This window comes from Lygodium microphyllum, chromosome 2 (assembly GCF_053477565.2).
Source record: "Lygodium microphyllum isolate KBCC chromosome 2, Lygodium_microphyllum_v1.1.10, whole genome shotgun sequence".
NCBI classification, from domain to species: domain Eukaryota; kingdom Viridiplantae; phylum Streptophyta; class Polypodiopsida; order Schizaeales; family Lygodiaceae; genus Lygodium; species Lygodium microphyllum.
This window is the reverse complement of record NC_141136.1, coordinates 158,659,462-158,680,764: the sequence shown is the minus strand read 5'-3', so window position 1 is coordinate 158,680,764 and position 21,303 is coordinate 158,659,462. Positions and strand designations below refer to the sequence as shown.

Sequence of the window (21,303 nt, the reverse complement as noted above, 5' to 3'; positions counted from 1 at the left end):
AAAGAATAAGGTGGGCTTAGGCACATTAACTGGAAGTAGATCATCATAATATCTAAGTGAGTGAGAGAAATGTGTTAAGATATCAAATCTAATGGTCATAACTATGCCTTTGCAAAAATTGTATATGAAATAGAAGAGATACAGTTACACCAAACAAGAGAGCATGCAAATCCCATTGGAATGCCACTATGTTGTATTCTTGTCTTGCCACTAAGAGAGATGATTGTGTTTTCAATGATCCATTTGATTACACCCAAGACATTTGTGTAAAGAAAGTTTAAGTTTTACACCTTTACTTTTGTGAAACCAACAACTTTATTCGTGTTGGTATTGGTAGCCATGAATGAGCTCTTTTTGAAGGCAAAGGGCCAATATATGACTTGTATCATAACATAGATGAGTCCATAGTTGTGATGTAGGACATTTTCATAATGTTTGGTTATGTCACTTGAACAAGTATTGAAAATAGTTTTTGGTAGGCTAATGAAAGCTTCTTGACTAGAGTTAGTTAGCCAATATGATTGAATATGGATGCTAGAAGGTAGACATATATTAGTGTTAAGTTCAACATTGATATCTTTCATCACATCTTTACAAGCATTAAGGATGGTAGTAAGATGAATGTAATTAGCATATATGCAATTTGCAACATTGGTGAGTAGTGAAACTCATAAACTCACGGTTGTGGATCTTATAGATATTAAGAAAGAAATCTTTTTCTTGATAGAATTTGTTGTGTTTGTATGTTTCAAGAAGTTGTATACTTCCAAATTTAAGGCATTTAGTGTGAGATTAGTTGGTTCAAAGTCATCCCCATTAAATATCTCATTATAGCAACCTAGGTGAGTAACTTTTACAAAAATAATATTGGATTATTAGGTGCTTTGTCAATTCCTACAATATGGACATAATCAAGAAGAAGGGTAACATAGCAAGGGTCAGGCTATTGCATGATATGTGATCATGCATTTTGTAAAGCACTCTCTAGTTTGTTAGAGATATATGTATTAAACTTCTCAAGATAGATGTTAGAAGTCCTCAATAAGAGATTTCTTAGCATCATTAGCATTGAATGGTTGAGAAGGAATGTGGTTTAGGCATTTGCATGGAAATCCCTTACGAATAGGATCTTTACCAAAGTCTATATTGCGAAGTATCCACATGTTGATAATATTTAAAATAGAAATACTTTTCATACTTATGCAACTATATAACATACGAGCCAACAAAAGTGTCATGGCTTACTAAAATGCTTTGAGTGAAGGAAGAAACTTCCATTAAAAAGTTAGTCTATCAAAAAAGATGGTGGGAGTGGTTGATTCAGAACAAAAAGTTAGTGAAAAAGTGTCCACAAGCTTTTGGATATCTGATTTGATTCCATTGCTCTTTAGTATCCAAAATTGCCACTAGAGCTCATATTTTGGAGATGACAAAGTTAGGACTACCAAGTGAGATGATGTATATTTCCAACCAGCTAGTTGTATCGAGTTGAAAAAGGAGTTACTTTTTGGAATCAGATTATAAGTAATGATAGTAATTCAGAATGAAATTCTTAGGCATTAACGCAACTTAGCAAACCTTGGATAAAGATAGAATGGGTTGGAAAAAGATCATTATAACCCAACATCAGTAGTTTAGGATGCCAAGAGAAAGACTACATGGTCAGCAAAATGCAAGTTAAAACTAGTATAGAATAGATGTTTGTAACACTATTATCATGGGTATGTGTTAACATAAGACAATATACAAAAGAAGAGCAATATCAAAACTTTATTAATTTCACAGAGTCTTGCACTTTTTAATGATAGGCATTGAATACATAAGTAAGATAATGTATAAACACATAACATTCCTTGTGGAGGAGAGGTGCCTATTACCTGCAAATCGAATAAGAAGAAATGTTAGTAAGAACTAATAATTCATCCTATGTTGTTGCTATCCCCTTTACCTACCATAAACAAACTTACATTGTTCATTTCCTCGCTCTAAATGAAACAGTGCATTATTTCAGATGCATTTCTTGTGCTCAAAGAGTATACTTTGTAAGCTCCAAGGGAAAGTGGATAGTAGATCAAGCAACAACAAGGGAATGCAATGTTGAGATTAAGTGCCTCCCTTTTATAATGTGAGACTATTCATATGGGGCATAATCCATCCATGTTGGGTCTAGGCCGAGTCTAGGCCAATGGCTTGTAAGAGATTTGTACCTAGAATGCAAACAACAACACTATGCTTAACTTTCCATGGATGTTAAACTTAGTTGCAAAAAGAATATATTCAATGCAATAGTTATTATGATACATCAACCTTTAAAGCATGATGTTAGTTGAAATATAATTAGCATTAGTTGTCATCATATCAACATCTTAAAATTTTGTTACCCATCATAATGATGAGCAAACATCATCAAGATACGAGAGGCATTATCATGCATCAACAAAATTGTTACTGATAATAATATAGATCAATAAGTTACCATATGTTAAGGATTAAGTAATGGACCTATCAAGGTGAAAACAACAAAGGAAAGGAGTAAAAAGCTGTTAGTAGATTTCCATGCTTCATTCACGCTTTGTGCCCTACATTTTCTTAACAAATGTGCAACCTACGTCTATGAAGGAAATGTAAATTGTATCCATCAATTAAGAGAGAGAGAGAGAGAGAGAGAGAGAGAGAGAGAGAGAGAGAGAGAGAGAGAGAGAGAGAGAGAGAGAGAGAGAGAGAGAGAGAGAGAGAGAGAGAGAGAGAGAGAGAGAGAGAGAGAGAGAGCAACATGCGTATGCATTTGTGGTAAAAAGATGCAAGATAAAGCTACCCAAAAGACTTGGCTTTATTTGACAAAGATAACATTATTTAGAGGGGTCGACGAGTTTAAAAACACCCATGTAACTTAGTCTCATTGTCCAAAGACTATAATCTACCAAAAAGAAGGGAGAAACCAAAAACATAGAACAAACTAAATCACACAACTCATCCTTTCGACCAAGAAATAATGTGTTCCTTTTATTCTATACCTTGCAAGGGGTTTTGCATAGTTTCTATGGGCATCTATATCGTTCTTTCAATATAGTCTAGAGCATGCTCCAAAATGATTCTCACTAAAAAAAAAGGAGTATATAGGCTTCTGTTTAGTGAAGACATACAAAACGTAATATATTTGTACTTGTGGGAAAGGATCACTTATAGTAGCTAAAAGGGAAGAGGAGTTCCAATGGATGCCATTGGACTCTCTTATATGGGAAAAACATTTGAAGGTAAAAACACATTGATTAACATCTATGAAATGCTTTCTAAGAGTCCATATGAAGAACTTGAAAATGTGTTTAAAAGACGTTGATGACACCTTAGAATACCTTATGGCTCAAAAGAAATCTATGAGGTATTGATAATCTCATTAACCTTTATAGTAGAGTTTGAGGCTATTTATAAGGTATTGATAATAGTGCACTCCTGATACATAGTGTTATCCACTTGTGGTTATTCCTCCACTATTATCTATACCTTATAAGTAGCCTTAAATAGGATATTTATAAGGCATTGCTATTAAGGTGATGACAATAAGGTATCTAGCCTTGTTATTGGAGTGCCTGATGTTAATCATAGTAGAGTTTTAGGCATGATAGTCTAATTAATCTAGTTGGTTCATGTCATGGCCTTATAATGATAGTTTCAACACCTTTGTTTTTTTTGCAATGCATTCATTCTTACATAGAAATATTAGGGAGTTGCAATAACAAAAGCTTAATCATCCCTATTATGAAAATAGTCCCAAAGTCACTCATAAGATAAAAACCACATTTGCTAAGTCACCATACAACCTTCTTTCCCAAAAGATAAAGATGGGTATTTGTATCCAATGTGACATCGAACTTTAGTTATCTCCCATGACAGTCTTTATCTACACAACCAAATTGAAGGACTTTCCTTAGACATAGGACTTTGAGAACTTATATTGTAGTCTTATCCATTCGTAAGGAACAATGAGACTTTTGTACAATTCCAAATAGAAAAATGAAGTGAATTGGCGTTTACCCTCAATAAGCATGTCTATAAACGCACACATAGTAAAGAATGTTATGCTCAATGAGGGACTTTCTAGTCTTAAAAAAACCCAAGAGCCCTATGCAATAATAAATGATGGATATTATAGCTCTTCCAGGTTAATGTGAAAATAGAAGAGCATGTAAAAGAACATGCAAAGTCAATAAACATCTCTCTAAATAGCAAGGGATATTTCCATATGGCCGGTTGGTAAACTTAGTGTATCTTACTACTGTATTATTTTCCTTCTAATTAAACGCTTTAAAAGTCATTTTTAATTTAAAATATTTTAATATAATTTTTCACAAACTTTGAGAGTGGGGCAAAGGGGGGACACACACACACACACATATAGAGGAGATGAGAGAATAAACCGAAATAAAAGGTGGAGAGAGAAAGAGGAGGGGAGAAGAAAAGGGGAGAGAGAGACGAAGAACAGAGAGAATATGATGAACACAAAGAATTATAGAGAGGAAATCATTTTAAAGAGAATGAAGAGAGAGAGAAGGAAGAAAAGGAGAGAAAGAGAGAGAGAGGAAATGGATTGTCAATCGAAGTTGCATTGCTTGTTGCTTCGCGGCCACTTTGGCCTAGCATTCCGTATGCGCAATGCTAGTGTCTATATCTGTTAAGCAAGTTATTGTCACATAGTAGAACCAAAGTTTTCCAAGACCATCCCCCAAGTCCAAGAAACAATTGTCAAAAAACATAAATAAACAGACATAATCAGCTTATCAACTTGCAAACTTGCACTTCAACAACTAAATAAATAAATTCTCTAATGGATGCTTCAGGTCTTGATTACCAGCACATGCAAATAGTTCCAATGCTGTACAATCGACCTTGGAGGCTCTTCTTTATGACTGGTTTGATTTGTTACAAATAGATTCCCAATCATGAGAAATCCACAATACAGTCCACAGCTTGTCAACTCGGACATCCATAAACAGGTGAAATGCATACTCTTTTGCCTTTCCACAGGTACTATGGTGCCGACAGTGACCTGAGTTATAGGTCTAGTTTTGGTTGAAAAAGAGTTTTAGTATGGTAGATAACATGATACTTGTTCCTTTAATCTTCTTCTTCCTCATCGTCCCCTTCGGGTTCTTCACCAATACCTTCTAGTAAAGCTTCCACATCCTCTCCTAGCTCTAGCAATCGTGCTCTCAACTTCTCTACTTTGCTTTCCTCTTGACCAAGACATACCAGCAAGTCACTCATTTCAGCTTCATGATCTTTTAGAGCTTCTTGTCGCCCTTCTGCTTTAGCTGCCTCAATCTCACCTGGCCTGATCTCAGATGGTGTCCCCTGGACAGCACTTCGAAGCTTTCTTACCTCCAAATCCAGCTGGTAGTTCTCCTGCTCAAGACTATTGTATGCATCAGATAGACTTTTAAGGTCTCCTTCATGCTTTGCAGCGAGTTGTTTGTACATTAGGAGCTCTGCTTCTGTTTCACTTTGTTGTTTTCCCAGGTCCTGAATGGTGAGTTGATATTCCTGAATTTGCTGTCTCAAAGTCTCTGATTCTCTTGTTGAAGAAAAAGACTCTTTGAGAGCTTTGGTAAGAGCCGGTTTGTTGAAATCAAGGCTGCTCTCACTATGTGGACCCATCCCACCTCTATTTACAAGCTCTTCAACCAAGACAGCGTTTCTTGACATAATATCCTGTTTTACATGAACTGTTAGGGATGATATGGGATGGCTGAATCATGAAAATAAAGCAACCTACGACTTGGGTTTAGAGAACCACCTGCAGCTCCTGAGTCTGTTTTTGCACCAAAGTCTGCAACCTCAGGATGAAATCTGATTCACTTTCCTCTGCCTTCCTATCCAAAATTGGTGAGAAGTTTGGCTTGGCTTTGGCTTTTGGCTGGCTGAAGAGCTGAACAACCCGTTCCCTTACAAAAGGATCTAGTTTTTGGATCAGCTTCACAAGTTCTGTGTCATAAAAGCTGGTTATTACAGGTCCCACAGTGTCTGAATCTTCATTTTCTGGCATCCCATTAATTGGTTCTAAAGGATCTGTATGCTCGTTTCCTGAAGCAGCAGCTGCAACTGCTGACCGCATGAGTGGTTTTGGTAGCCTGGATGATGCAGTGACTGACAAAAACATTGCATTGCTTTGAAGTGCTTCCCATTTCGAGAAATATGTAGTAAGGCCTACTTGTTGACTGATAACGTCTACCACCATGGAGGCACTTTTGGTAGGATCATCAGAGGTATTGTATACAATACATTCTCCTAGAAGTACAGCTGCTAGACCACTGACATGAACACCAACTAGAGAAACTGAGCTTGTTAGCAGTTCAAGCAAGTATGTAATGTGAGCTGCTGGCTCCAAGAATGATGCAACAGCTGCAGAGCAATCAGCAAGCCATGTTACTAGAAATCGCAAAATAATTGGTTGTAACCATATCTTCCCATTCTCTGCTGTGCTATCTGTATGTGATTGTGAGACTGCTGCAAGATATTTCATGCATCGCAGCAATAGGTAATCAGGAGCAACCAGCGAAGAGGTGGGAATTTCAAGAGAGATTTTCAGAACCTACAAGAAAAAACCAATGATGAGTTTGGAATAATGTGCATGTGCGTCAATTGTGTTACAAGTTGCCATAAACTGAAGGATCTAGACAAGCAGCAGTTCAATGTCTTTTTCCACTATTTCTGATATGAGCCACATTGAGGGAGTTCAAGAAATTCAGAAATCATGTGTGTTCCACAAAAAACAAAAGCAAAAGTGTATAAAGCACAACATGCACACAAGAAGCAAAAGAGCTATATTAGCCCTTTCAAGCAATTAGAGAGAGCAAGAGAGAGATCACCCTTTCTTTACAATAGACATTATCCCTGAAGATATGAGTCAGGACACAAATTGCTCTGCAAGTGGCCTGCAGCACAGTCAGGTATCATTTGCAAAGTTAATTGAAACTCCCAAACTACCTTTGCATTTTGCAAAAAATACCAAGCCACCCCTTCAAATTCAGTGTGTAATACGTTTTGCAAACATTACTCTTCAGCTAGACAAAGTTCATACTCCCCCCCCAATATCTGATCTAACTTTGCATCGCCAACTTTGACAGTAAACTGAGGGTCTCTGAACTTCCCCAATGGAGTTTTGCTCTTTGCATAAACGTCCATTCTGCCAAAGATGCATGCAAACATGTGACAATAATGACAGGTGACAATCTTAACTTGCAATTGTCTTGGTTGCTACTGTTGAGTTTTGAAGATTGCTTAAAAAGGGTGTGAAGGCAGAAGACCTATGGTTGGATCACACAAGCATGCAAAATGGAACCAAAAGGTGAGTGAGATACAGCAAGCACTGTTCTGGGTGGGCATATGAATGTGACAAATGAGGAATGCAGGTTATTGTTCTTTTAATGGGAGAAAAAGGTGAGTTCGAAGCATGAAAGGACTTGGAAGATTTGTATTTTAATTTAAAGGTAGAATGAATGTGTTATTTTCATAAATTACTCAATATACAGGGAGGGTATGAGTAATTTTGTAGTTGGATCATTTCCAAAATCCTAAGGATGCTTAATGAGATTTTGAAAGGACACTGGGTGTTTTGAGGACCCATCATGCAACGTCACATTACATCAAAATGTCTATTGAAATCATACTGCTTTTTAAGTGATGTTCAATCTTTCGTCAAAAGTCTAAAGAAAGAAATCAGAAATTATACCAGTTTTGAATGATGCCTAATCTTTCAACTAGTGGACTTGATACACCTAATTCAATAGGTTTAGGGTTTGGTAGGCTTAAAGGTCTAACCCAGCAAGATTATAAGTTCAGGAGTTCATTTCAAAAACTGACAGATAGGACTTATAGCATGTAGATGAAGGCTCCAGTATAGGGCCTAATAAGGATGGGAACACATCTACTTATACATGCTAATGTGACCCACACATGCATGGGTACAAATTTCCCCCATGTAATAATGCAATATTCTAACAGAGCATGCTGATTGTACTGAATAACTCCCACGCATAAAACTAAGCACTGCAATGCACTCTACATCTGCAGAAGTATCACAACATACAATGACTCAGAAAGCATGCAACACTAAACATGCATACCTCAATATTCTTTGGTGTGTTGCCTGAATTCAGTGCAGACAGCAGGATTCTGCATTCACCAACATCATGGTTTATCATGGTCAATACACCAGGGCCAACTGACTCTAAACTATAGTAATCACTGAGCTGAAGTATCACATTTGAAGTTCAAAAAACAGAAAAGCTAGAGATGCTACAATCAAAGATATTGGAGATGGCATTGACCAAGTAGATACTGTTCACCTCCCAAAAGAGATGTGCATATGGTTCTCCAATGCTTTGTTATCACTTAGATTAGACTCGGATATAGGTGTGATGGTTGATGCAAGCACAATTTGCCCATCTGGATTTCCCTAATAAGTACAAAGAAATACCATCAGTTTGTGCCATTGAAGAATGTAAGGATAAGGTGTAAAACAGCTAAAGTTACCTCACAGAAGCACTTGATAACATACTCAGCAGCGATGCATTCTCCCATGTCAGATGTGTTTAGCAACATCCGGAGAATACAATTGAGAGCTGGTTCTGCTTCAGGTTCATCCCCTACAATTTTGCTTCCAAGAAGATCCCTGTTTCTTGCATGTCCAAAAATCAGATCCCCTATGCACCTTAAGGCCTGCCATCAGAAAGGAACAAATGACACCCATTCGATCTTGCAGTTAGTATCTTATCACTGCAAGCTTTCAAGCAATAATTACTGCTCAAGAGTTGCATTATTTCAACCCTAACAAAGCACATAGCTCCCACCCTTGCCACATCAATCTTTGTGCTCTCCGGAAAAGTAGGTCACAAGAAAGCCAACTGACCTCTTACATTATGTGCAAGTAACTCAAATCTGCACTGAGCCTATCTAATGGTTAGAGGTTTAGGTTACAATAAGGGCATCTGGCAGTATGTAGGCTTTAAAAATGCCTACCTTGATCCCATAGAAATTCGACAATGAACTCACCATTTTGCAGCCTAAGTTGGAAGAACCTCATGTCTCACATAGCATAATTCATGATATGTATTGGGACTTGCATTCTGATCTTGTAGAGGTTGTATGCTGGACAGGCCAAACTATTTGCATCATTCACACATATATCAGTTACCATGATCTTGAAACTTATTCTGCACATGATTGGCAACATAAACATGACAACTTGGGCACTCTAGTGAACATCAAGGGGGGGTCCCTGGTTGTTGCTGCATTCTAGGCGATTGGAATTTATTGCCAGGAGGTGTTTGTGGTGTTTGTGGAGGGGACATCAGGTGAAACCAGCCTTCCTTCCGTGGATGGGTGGTAATTCCCTGATTACAACTTAGTTACAACAGCAACATTTATTACAAAACTGAGAAATGCAAATTAACTCACAATCTTGGAAAATGGACACCCTGTTGGCAATTTCAGCCGACAGCATGCATTAGTAATCCTCTTCAACACTTGAAATGGTCCATGGTATCTCATAGATAGCTTTGGATACAATCACTCTTTGCTCTTCATCTTTTTCAATTGTGCCTTTTCAAAACACAACATCATAATTGCCCTTTGCAAAGTGCAAAGCACGCCTATGACGATCAGCTATCCTCTTTTGCTTATCTTGAGATTTTTGAAGTGCATACTTAACCTTCTAATAAGCTGCATCTATGCTTTCCACATAATGATCAGCCTCAAAGAGCTTATCTTTTGTGTGTAAAATAGGGGGTACTTTCTTACCATCCTCTTATCACTTCAAAAGGAGCCTTACCAATGGAACTATGCACTATGTTGTTATATGCAAACTCAACCAATGGCAAATACTGTCCCCATTGCGCTTTGTGGTCTAATACATAGCACTTCAAAAGATCTAACATTGGAATTAGCCTCCTCATATTGACCACCAGTTTGTGCCATGTGGATGGAAGGATGAAGAAAATTTTAGCGTTGTGCCTATGTTCTCAAACAATCCTTTCCAAAAAAAACTTGTCATTCATGAGTCATGATCACTAATGACCGACTTTGGCATATCATGACACTTAGTAATACATGTTGCATAAAAAGGTGTGCATATGACCAGCCTTGATATTTTTTCTCATGAAAATGAAGTGGGCTTGCTTATTGAACGTGAATATGATAGTCCATACACCATCATTCCCTGTAGGTGTGCGTAGAAGCTCAAAGATAAACCATAGCAATGCTTTTGCTAAGGCCTATCAAGAATAGACAAGGGCTATCACGAATATGCAATGCTTTGCTAAGGCCTATTAGGAATAGGCAAGGGCTGCAATAAACCTAGTATCTTTTGCCTAATTGTACTTAACTTTTGGGCACACTATGCATGTCTTGACAAACTGCTCAACATCATGCCTCAAAGTTGGCCAATAAAAGAAGTGTTCAACTGTCTTAATTGTGGTATCAATACCTCTACAACCTGCATAAGGAGCATGACTCTTAGTTATTACTTTGGCCCTTAATTGCTTTGTGACACACAGTTGTCCATGAATCATCAGAAAGCCCTCTCAAAGTACAAAATGATCATGCCTCTGGCCATTGCAAAGCTGATCAAAGACATTTCCAAAGTCAGAATTAACATAATATTGATCCTTTACGTTATCTAACTCAGTGTGATAAACCATACTGACAGTTAATAACTGAGGCTTACGTGACAATGCATCAGCCACTACATTCTTTTTGCCATCTATGTGCACAATTTGAAAGTGAAACATAGACAAAAAGTTTGCCCACCAACAAATGCTTCTCAGATATCTTCGTTTGAGTCAAAAAGTAGTGTGGAGTCTGGTGGTTTGTCTACACTGTGAAATGAGCTCCTAAAAGATAATGTTTCCATGTAGAAAGTGCACGAATTACAGGCTACAGCCAAGAGTTCTTTCCCATAGACTTACCAATTCCTCTTTGCACCATGGAGAACACGACTGTCATAAGCAACCACACGGCCATCTTGCATTAAAACAACCCCAGCACTATTTCCACATGCATCACATTGTACAACAAACGACTTCTTGAGATAAAGGAACACAAGCACAAGATCCAAAGTCATATTTTCTTTTAATATATTAAATGCTGAAATTTTCACTACTGTCCATTTGAATGACATTTTCTTTTGCAGAGCATGCAATGGAGAAGCAATTTCAGTAAAGTTCCGTACATACTTCGTGTAGTAGAAACATAGACCCATAAAGCTGTGGATCTCATGACCATTTCGAAGATTTACCATGAACGAATTGCCTCAACCTTAGCAAGATCCATATGAATGCCATCAACTAAAACAATGTGGCCCAAAAAGCGAATCTCATGCAAAAAGAATTCACTTTTCTTGTCATTAATCAACAACTGATGCTTGCACATCTCATTGAATACTATTGCCAAATACTTGCGATGCTCGGCCTCATTCTTCGAAAAGACAATCATGTCATCAAAGAAAGTGCCCACAAATTTCCTATGCTACCGAGAGATGCGATCCTTCATTCTATTGAATGTGGTAGGAGCATTCATAAGCCCAAATGGCATGACAAGAAACTCATACAAACCAAAAGATGTTTGGAAGATTGTCTTGGGTACATCCTCAGGCCTAATCCGAATCTAATCCGAATGTGATGGTAACCACTTTTCAAATCTATATGGTTGAAGATGACTACCCCTTGCAATCTATCCAAGACATCATCGATCCTAAGGATAAAAAATGTGTGATAAATTATCACGATTTTGTTCAAAGCACGATAGTCAATGCACATATACCATGACCCATCCTTCTTTTGCACTAAAAGCACTGGAGAACCAAACGGAGATGAAGTTGGCTGAATCACCCTTTCTTTAATAACTCATTGACCAGACTCATAATCTCCTGTTGGGCTGCACTAACCCTGTAAGGTGGCTTATTGGGTGGGCTACTGCCAACGATCAAATCTAGCCATGATCCTCAGGCCTTTTAGGTGGTAAGTGTCCAAGAAGTGACTGAGAAAGCAATTAGCATATATTTGCAAAAATGACATGTGATCTTTATTGAAACTAGTCACATTCCAACATATCCATTATCACTCTTTTCCTTGGTAAAAACCAAGTTGAAAGATGATTTTTCAATACTTTGAAATAGTAGAAGTAGATACAACAGGGGCAAATTTCCCTCTCAATTTTACATCCTAATTATCTACTTTGACTCGATGGAAGAGAGTCACAATCTTATCATGAGCATTAATCACTGCATGCACACGATGGCACCTACGCATACCAAGCAAAACATCACATCCTTCCAATGGAGCAATTAAGAACTCTTCGCTATCCACCTAACTTTGAATGTGCAAACGAAGCTTTCCAATGATAGGAGTGACCGGCTTTGCATGTCCCTTGCATACCATACCAACCTCACCCATGGCCCCCATCTCATTCTCTCTGATACCTAAATGGTTGCCAAATCAAGAGATGAAATTTGATCGTGCCCCTGGATCAAGAAAAATCAATGCATGCTGACTCTAATTTTGCCCTGTCCTGCAAAGTTTAGTGCTATCATCATTGGGTCGATCTGCCACTACATCAGACACTAAACTAGTAGTGGTTTTGCATTTCTTTCCCTTATTATCATCCTTTTCAGCTTACTGTTTATGAGGACAACTGCGTGCCATGTGTCCTCCTTGTTCACAAATAAAGCATTTATTTGCAGCCATCAGCTCCTTAAGTCGTGCATCATTTTTCCCACTCTTTCTTTGAGATCCATTCCTCTTTCCAGTTCTATTTTCAGATCTGACCTGATTTTCAGCTTTATTTTCAGATTTACCCTTTCTCTTAGCCTTGGCCCCAATGGCATGTGGCTTGACATCACTATCTTGGAATCCTACATCCTTTCCATGCAGCAATCTATCGGTTGTAGTAGCAGTTTCTATAAGTTGAGACATGCTTGAAATAGTTGACTTAATGCAAAAATCCCAAATACCCTTTGGGAAACCACAAATATACTTCTCCACTTGCATAGAGGGATACTGTGAGATAAGAAGTAATTGGCAGCAATGCATCCCAAAGTTCTTATTATACTGATCGAAGTTCTTGCAATCTTTGGAATTCAATCGATTCCAAGTTGTCATAATGTTTACTTCAAAGGTACTTGTCAACCAATTTGAAACAAACATTTGCTTGAATTGGACCTAAGTGCTAGGTGACTTCCCTTGAATAAGAAGTATAGACCACCATTGCAATGCATTTCCCTTAAAAAATGTGGCTGCCTTTCGTATCTTAGATGCCTCTGTGAAGTTGCCTCCAAAGTAGGTTGCATCAAACTGTTGAATACAAACAAGTGCTTTTAGCTTCCACCTTCATCATAGTCCTTCGGCAGACCTATGGGAGTCAAGTTATCATAAGTAGGTTGTTGCAAAAAGGGTGCATTTGCTGTATTTACATGATAACCAGTACTATTAGATGCTCCTACATGACCAACACCAAATCCTTGTGCTCCAACAATCCCTAGGGGTGTAGATACATATCCATATGGCCCGCTTTGTGCCCAGGCATCATGCCTATGCTGCCATAGATGGGATTAGGCATTCCACTTGCATTGCCCAGATACATTAGATGTTGTGAGCTATGCATTGGTTGCTGCATACCATAGGGATTTGAGCTATACATTCCCGTGTGTGATGCCTATTCAACCATAGCATGAAAAATGGTACCACCACCAATGTATCCTTGCCGTCCCATGCTTGCATGTGCATACTTACCTTGCTGCCCATGTTCCAATGGATTGGCAATATCAAGTTGGCCATGCATTTTTGCAGTCAGTGCCCCACGGGTACCAACTATCTGTGCTCATCAGGCATTTTGGGCTCTTTCAAAGAAGAGTTAGGCATTTCCTTCGGTTCTTGTGGCTATCTCGAAGCTATAGAACATGTCTTCTTCTCTTTGCCTTTGCTCTCCTTCCTTAGAGCATTCATGAATCAAGAAAACTAGGGATCCTTTGCAAATTTAGCAAAAAGATTTGTTGTTGTACGCATTCGATCCTTGAAGTTATCATCAAGTTCTTCAGGCCCCTTGCTGGTCATCAACCTCTTTATGCATTAAAGTGCCAACATTTGGGTCATTTCCCACATTTTCAGCTTGCTATCCATGCCAAGAACCATGCCCAACATCGATCATTGCATTTTTCCCTTCACCATGTGACTGACCAATGAGTGATGCATCTTCTCCACTTATATCACCATGTGAAGACATGCTCGTTACTGTAATTCACTACTGAGAGCGATTTCGGCACTTATGCAATAGTCGCAATCTGCAATAAAGTGCCACGGATCCACCGATTTAAAGGATTTAATGGTGATCCTGGCAATGGAATCATGAAACCAATCTTCCTTCCATGGATGGCTAGTAATTCCCTCATTACAACTTAATTCCAGCAGCAACATTTATTAAAAAACTGAGAAATGAAAATTAACTCATAATCTTGGACAATGGACACCCCGTTGGCCCCAAAACTAGTGCTCCTTTCGGTATTTCTTAATTGAAGAAAAAGTTGATGTACAGTGGGATTTTCCCAATCCCTTTCAGTATTCCAACTCCCCTTGCTGTCCATAATGACCAACAAGTCTTTAATCTGATTTGCCCCTTAATTTAGGCAGTCAATTGGCCTTTATTCGCTTTGATGGAGATGGAAAATGCCTCAAATTCATTGATTTTCTAGTCTCTCCACTTGAATTGATTGAAAACAACTTCAACCTTATTGAATCCAAGTCTTGGAGCTTCCAATTTTTTGCACCCTTCTTGAGGATGTTGCTAAACCCTAGCTAAACTCTAATTTCTGTTATAGATTAGGGTTTACAACAAAGAAATTTGAAATTTCTTAGCCTCTGTTGATCTCAATGCTGTAATATTCGGAGCAAGGCTGTAGAAAGACTGGGAGATGAGAGAGAATGCTGAGGAGAGAGAAAATTCAGACTTTCTTTGTGAAGAACTGAAGAGAATCAGTCATTAAATGCTGCTGCATTGTCTTAGCAGCTTGTAGAAGTTGTTGCTTGCTGTTGGGAATCCTCTCCCTGCTGTCGCTTGGAATAAATGCTGCCGCCAGCAGCCCAAATGCTGTCGCTTGTAGTTTGGGGGTCCCCAAGAGCTGTCACCTGCAGCCACCTTGCTCTTTCTTGTTGGAAAATGGAGAAAAAACAGTCCCAACCAGCTCCAACAACTCCCCACAATTCACAACATCATAATGGTTACGTTTTTCCTCTTCTTTAGCCTCCCACCAGCCTTCATGGGCAAGTTTGCCAAATGGCAGCCTTCCCAAATGGGTTTTTCAGCATTATCCATAATTAAATATTAAACTTCAGTCTTTAAATACTGAAAATTAATCTACTAATTATTTTGGTCCCTAGACAAATAATTTGACTGGCCAATGATTAAATTGGCTAGGCAACTTCCATTTCCGAATGCCTTTCTGCCATCTTTGACCATCAAATTGGCCTTAGGCACCATTAAATGCCACTTCTCTAGAGTCATCAACTGATACTTATGGCCAAATGAATGACCTAGGTCAACAATTGGTACTAGATACCACCAATTACTTTTGCAATATAACTTGTAGCAACTTTTGTCTTTGAGATCCCGTGATTTCCTTGGGTCCGGGGCTCGTAAATTTACTCTAACCCTAGTTACACCTCACATGTGCAACATTTACTTAACCATGTGATTAAAAATTAATCCCGAGGTTTCAAAAATACGCATCCTTATGACATCAGGCTCGTGTTTCTCCAGCTGTTCCGAAGTCTGAAAACGAGCACAAACTTGCACTCTGCTGCTTACAACATCCCAAAATTACAGTTGCAACATGTCTCAGTTACCCTCCTTTCACCAAAAAGACGGGAGTCCAACAATGCTAGACGGGTTCTATAGAGGTCTGCCTGGCATAGGTAGAGAACATGATGGCAGCTAGGGAGATGGATATGGCAACACAGCTGCTGGCATAGTTGGCCTCACAGCTATACATGTCTACAGAGCTGGCTTCCAGTGTTTTTCTCCTGGAGTGTTGAAGGGAAATTGGCTGATGCCATTAATCTATTTGCCAAAGTTGTCCCAACCGTAAGCACTCACATAGTGCATCTCCAATGGAAACTTCTACGTTCCAGAGATTGGTTGATTTCCCAAATGTTCATTAAGTTTTGTTTTAAGTTTATCTCATAAAAGCACTCTGCCAGCCCTCATTTCTAGCAAGCATCCAATATTGCTGTCCATCTTCAAGTCCTTCCGGATCATATGGCTGGCTGGCTCAATCTGAAGGCAAATGACATGCCATGCTCGACAATAGTGGAAACCCAAATTCCAACTTCTCCTATTGTACATGAGTCAGAACAGATCTGAATGCAAAACAACATGTATTAAACTGTTCATATTTTTTTGGGATATGCAATAAGCATGGAGGCTCACATGAGCCAAAAACATTTTCGAATCTCAACTCTTGTGAATATTCCCGTATCAAAGAATCAACCATTTCAGATGGTCTACTAGACGGTCTACCAGACTATAAAAGATTGAGCACCAATTTCCAATAAGTTATAAGCCTTATTATAGCCAGGAAAATTACCGCTAAGATGCCAAACAACTTACCATATCATCTGAACGACATTAGTGCCAGACCAAATAATAAAATTCTAGCTCTCCTCCTTCAATGGTAGCAACACAGATTTTCCGAACTACCAAGTGATGCTGCCTCTCAAAACCATCTCAATGCCAACATCAAAACTTGGAAATCCTGCTGAATATTCTAAGGAAAAAAGCCATCAGTGTAAGGTTCAGCAACTAAAATTTTCCCATTTTCCAATCACAGGCCGTGAAAATATCTGTAGGAGTTAAATTATCCAGACGTAATGGCATGGAGCAAAGCACTGAGAGGATATCCTTGACCTAATGACCATGAATCGGATAGACTTGTCAAATTACACAAGGATGAACTTAAGCCAATATATCATATTTAGAATTCTCTGCTAAGCTTAGCCATCACAGCTGTGCAATGTAATCCCAATGAATGATGCCCAATGCTTTCACCACATCCACCTGTGGCAACAAATCATTGCAAAATACTGTGTGTGTTATCAGTAATTTGTTGTCTAGGCACCGAACCATATTGGGTTGGTGCAAGTCTTTATGCAGAATGTTCTTAAGCCTTTCCTTTATCATTTCAATGATCAGCTTGTAAATTACTGGCATTAGAGTCCAATCTTAGAAATTCCAATGCATTTGTTTCCTAGGTGCAAGTCTTTCTAAATGTTCTTGCAAAAAGAGGATTTAGAACACTGCATTTAAGACTGTTTAACATGAGCATGAGGTCATTCTCAAAGTTCCCAAAAATGAAAGAAAAAAGTATACTTTAACTAACCCCAACCTAGAGATTCCCATTGGTCTAAAGATTTGGTTGCTTTATTTGACTCTATGTCTGTAGCACCATTCACACCACCACACGCCCCCCCCCCCCTTCCCCCCCACAAAAAAATAGAAAAAATCAAAACCCTTTTCAAAAACACAAGTACACACGTGTAAACATGGACACATGCGTGAACACACACACGCAGGGACACCAGCGTGCCACCACCCACATCGCAACCAGACTGAAAATTACAAGTGGAGAAAATATTGCCTCAATGTGAGGCACTTTCTAGGAAGTAAGACTTACTGTACAACGAATAGCGGAAGCAGACACCCTTCCCTCCACTGAAAGTACTAGGAGGTAGTCCAACAGATTATTCTGGTCAAATCAAAAAGTCAATGGAATCTTTGTTACATATTGTGAAAACAACCTAACCAACAGAAACAGAGTCTGTGATTATAGGTATACCTGGGCCAGAACTGTTTGGTTAGCGATCAGATTGAAATCCTTTTCAGGCTCCTTTTCTGTACTCCCAGCTAGAAGCAACATGGCAGTTTCCAAGATGCACAACAAATTGACAACCTGTGTACCACGTGAATATTTCTTATCACTTTTTTCTCCACAACCGCAAGACAGAACCTTTAGCAAACGGTTCCAAGGTAATACCTTTTGTTGTGAAAAACTGTGCGCGCTGCTCCTAAGTTTTAATAACAAGGCAACCGGTTGGAGACCTAAAGTCTCTCGTAGAAAGGTCTTCAACAAACAGAACAAGCAGACATTAGAACTGAGTTTAACATATTCTTCTTTTAAGCTGAATACATAGTCAAAACTGCTGACCTGGTTAGATGCACTTGTACGGAGAATATTGTTTAGAAGCTCCAGACAATCCTGTGTTATAATGACACATGCCCTGTTTTAATGTTCCTCAAAGAAAACTTGTGAAGATCAAACTTCCAAATTAATCAAGTCTTAGCACACTGAATCCTCAGGCTATCACATACAATTCACAGCAAAGTATAGAAACATAGACATGAGCAATACGCAGTAATGACAAATTAGCAGACCTGAACAACTATGCCCCCATCAGAACCACCTTCCTCAATGATGATATTGAAAATTTTTTCGAATGCACCTTCGAAAACAGCTATTTTTTGAATTTCCTGGAATATGTAACCTCATCAAAGGAGTGTAAAATCCATAAACAGCAAGGACTTTCCATTCACCAACTTGGATGTTTCTGGTGAATTATTGGTGTTAACAAAGCAAGACACAAACTTCTACAATCTAGCTTTTGGGTAGAAAGTAAACCTCTGCTGAACGTGTCAAATGGGTTAAGAGCAACAAAGCTTCATTTCGAATGACCTGTTGAAGACAAAGCATTGTTAAGAAGTTACATTTCAGAAGCTATGCTAGGAAGTTATGTTTCAGAAGAATTATTCTGCAAGTTACTGATGGAAATCTGGTGAAACCAAAACCTCCAGATAAAACTGGTGTTCTGAAGTATAGCACTGGAGGTCTTTTCCCTTATGAGTTATACTTCTATCCTTAAAACAAAGATCCTTTTCTGAATCGACATGCCTGAAACCACTATAAAGATTTCTCTCTGTAGGTATAAAATATCACCCCAAAGAAAAAAAAAGAAACAAACAAAAATGGGGAGCTCTCAGGCTGGCCCCTCTAAAGAGCAGGATCCTGATACAAGGAATCATGTAGAGCCACCAAATTGCCTGTCTTTTACCTAAGATCAATTTACTTTGAAGGATAAACTATGACAATGGCAACATGTAAACTTAGAGAAAAAACCAAGGCACGCTATCTATACCTAAACACAACAAAGATTCAGATAGAACATCTCCTTGCTGTTGGTGACAATAAAGGAGATGGGCCTTACCAATTTTTTCAAAACCCAGTCATAGAAGTTGCATAGCCTGGGGGAAATATGTGGTCGTAATGATGACACCAAAAGGGTTCAAAATGCTGAAGCACTAGAACTTCAACAACTGCTGACCAAGTTGATGAGGACAAGTTTAATGTAGAATGGACCCGTCCCACAAGTTCAATACGGAACCCGTTAAGAAACAGACCATTAGAGCTAATAACACCTTGTTTATTATTCATCCATCTCATAGGCTGAAACATGTGACACGAGCAGTAAAGTTCCAAACTTGTTTCCACCAAAATATCCACCCTAACGTCATGTAGTTGTGCTTTATCACAAGGAAAACATTCTAGGCTTTTATTTGATTTTAACTACATCCATGCCTTATTGAATGCCACATTCACATGCTGCAATCATGATCCCAATTACCTCGCGGTCCTGCATCATGTCCATTAGGCGAGTAATTCCTTGTGGAGTTGTCAATATTGCCTCCTGCAATCTTTTTTTTGCAGCATCCAAGCATTCATTGAGTACAATAAGACAAACGGCCACCAGTCTTTGTATCACTTCAGGAAAAGTTGTGGTACCTTACTGAGCAGTTAGTAGACAGTGTTGTGAGCAAGCGTAAAGTATAATACCGAACATAGAAATCTTCCTCCTCCTGCCAAATATGACAATCAGTTCTGCAACCAAGATAAATAAAAATCTTCATCAAACATGAACGATTATCAACTCAGAAAGTCCCACCAGTAGACTCAATAACAATGAAGCACTTCCAGGCTCCCTTGCTAGCAATTCTGAGTTCACCACAGCAGGTTGGACCTGGCTTTTGTTTCCACTGAAACTTTCCGTTGATGCCAATGCATTTACTAATGTTTCAAGCCCACCTCTGATCTATTGAGATTCAAACATTTTCCCAAAGTCAAGTTCCAATTCGAATATTTGCATTATGTTATTGACTTAATTACTGGTCATTTGAACCAAACACTTTATGGGCATAAAGCAAAGAAAGCACATCTATAGTTATATGCCTAAAGTTCATGACTTGACAAAAGGTTAAAACACTTAACATCATCAACAGCAAGAGTATTAACAGAAAGAAGAACAGGATATTTAATGAAAGGCCATGACAAATAATATCTTTCAACTAAGGGTTTTGAGATATTAAGTAAAGAATTAGAGACAAATCCAGAGATTAAAAGCATGGTCATGTTTGCCAAGCAACACCAGCTGCACCATTATTCTTTCTTTTGCTGTTAGTATGTGCGAAGTTGACACTAGAGAACAGTTTGAGGCATGTGATTAGAGCAACATGACCAATAGTAGCTGAGAACAATACAGGGACAAAGTATACTTGTGTTCCATATCCATGATCCCAATGCCTCTCCTTGTCTTGTTTGGGCCAAAAGTTTGAAAACCCTTTTTTCCCACCGTACTCAAATTTCTTTGACCATATTTCCCTCTTAGATGCTGATTATTGTTGGTGGCTATGCTCATTTGGGCTATATTACGCCATCCATGGAGAAACACATAAAAAACGGAAAGGAGTGTGATTTCAAGTGGCAAATCAGCTTTCATTTTGTTGTTGAAAGTGTTGTATTCCTTTTGGTCATTCTAGTGTGAGCACACCCTACCATTGGGCATATTTTATGCTCTTGTGTGGGAGAAGCTTTTTCCTCATAGGAACACCTGCTAACTGAAGTTGATTTTAAAGCTTAGGCACTTGTATTTCATTAATAAGAGTTCCTTGAGAGATAGTACAAGTTACACACATCCTTTGCCTGAAGAAAATAAGAGTTCATTGAGAGACAGTACAAGTTACACACATCCTTTGCCTTCTAGGTGTGTGGTTTCTCTTGTATCTTCATCAATAAGAGTCCATTGAGAGAGAGTACAAGTTAGACAGTCTAGAATTTTGCTTGTATGATTGGCTGACTGCGTGCCCAGCTGCTGCCTCTGGGCGGTTTGCATCATCATGCGCTCATCCTTATCAGTGGCCATCATATTTCTGATTGTG

At 38.6% G+C, this 21,303-nt stretch overlaps 1 protein-coding gene across 4 annotated transcripts in view; it reads right to left on the bottom strand.

The window, feature by feature from the left end:
* Positions 1-4,794: 4,794 nt before the first annotated feature.
* GC6 (golgin Putative 6) overlaps positions 4,795-21,303 on the bottom strand; it is a 69,475-nt gene continuing 52,966 nt past the window's right edge. Inside the window, exons 5-19 of one of the 4 annotated variants that reach the window (XM_087700406.1) lie at positions 20,034-20,180; positions 19,874-19,947; positions 19,716-19,785; positions 18,716-18,769; positions 18,472-18,567; positions 18,245-18,295; positions 18,074-18,160; positions 17,876-17,989; positions 17,714-17,785; positions 8,530-8,715; positions 8,343-8,452; positions 8,121-8,169; positions 6,864-6,929; positions 5,792-6,586; positions 4,795-5,706 (exon numbers count right to left, since the gene is read on the bottom strand). In XM_087700406.1, the coding sequence (XP_087556532.1) occupies positions 5,113-5,706; positions 5,792-6,586; positions 6,864-6,929; positions 8,121-8,169; positions 8,343-8,452; positions 8,530-8,715; positions 17,714-17,785; positions 17,876-17,989; positions 18,074-18,160; positions 18,245-18,295; positions 18,472-18,567; positions 18,716-18,769; positions 19,716-19,785; positions 19,874-19,947; positions 20,034-20,180 (2,565 nt within the window). In that variant the 3' untranslated portion in view covers positions 4,795-5,112. Of the gene's footprint in view, positions 5,707-5,791; positions 6,587-6,863; positions 6,930-8,120; positions 8,170-8,342; positions 8,453-8,529; positions 8,716-17,713; positions 17,786-17,875; positions 17,990-18,073; positions 18,161-18,244; positions 18,296-18,471; positions 18,568-18,715; positions 18,770-19,715; positions 19,786-19,873; positions 19,948-20,033; positions 20,181-21,303 lie in introns of those variants that run through there. The other 3 variants (XM_087700429.1, XM_087700415.1, XM_087700422.1) reach the window with 3 other exon arrangements.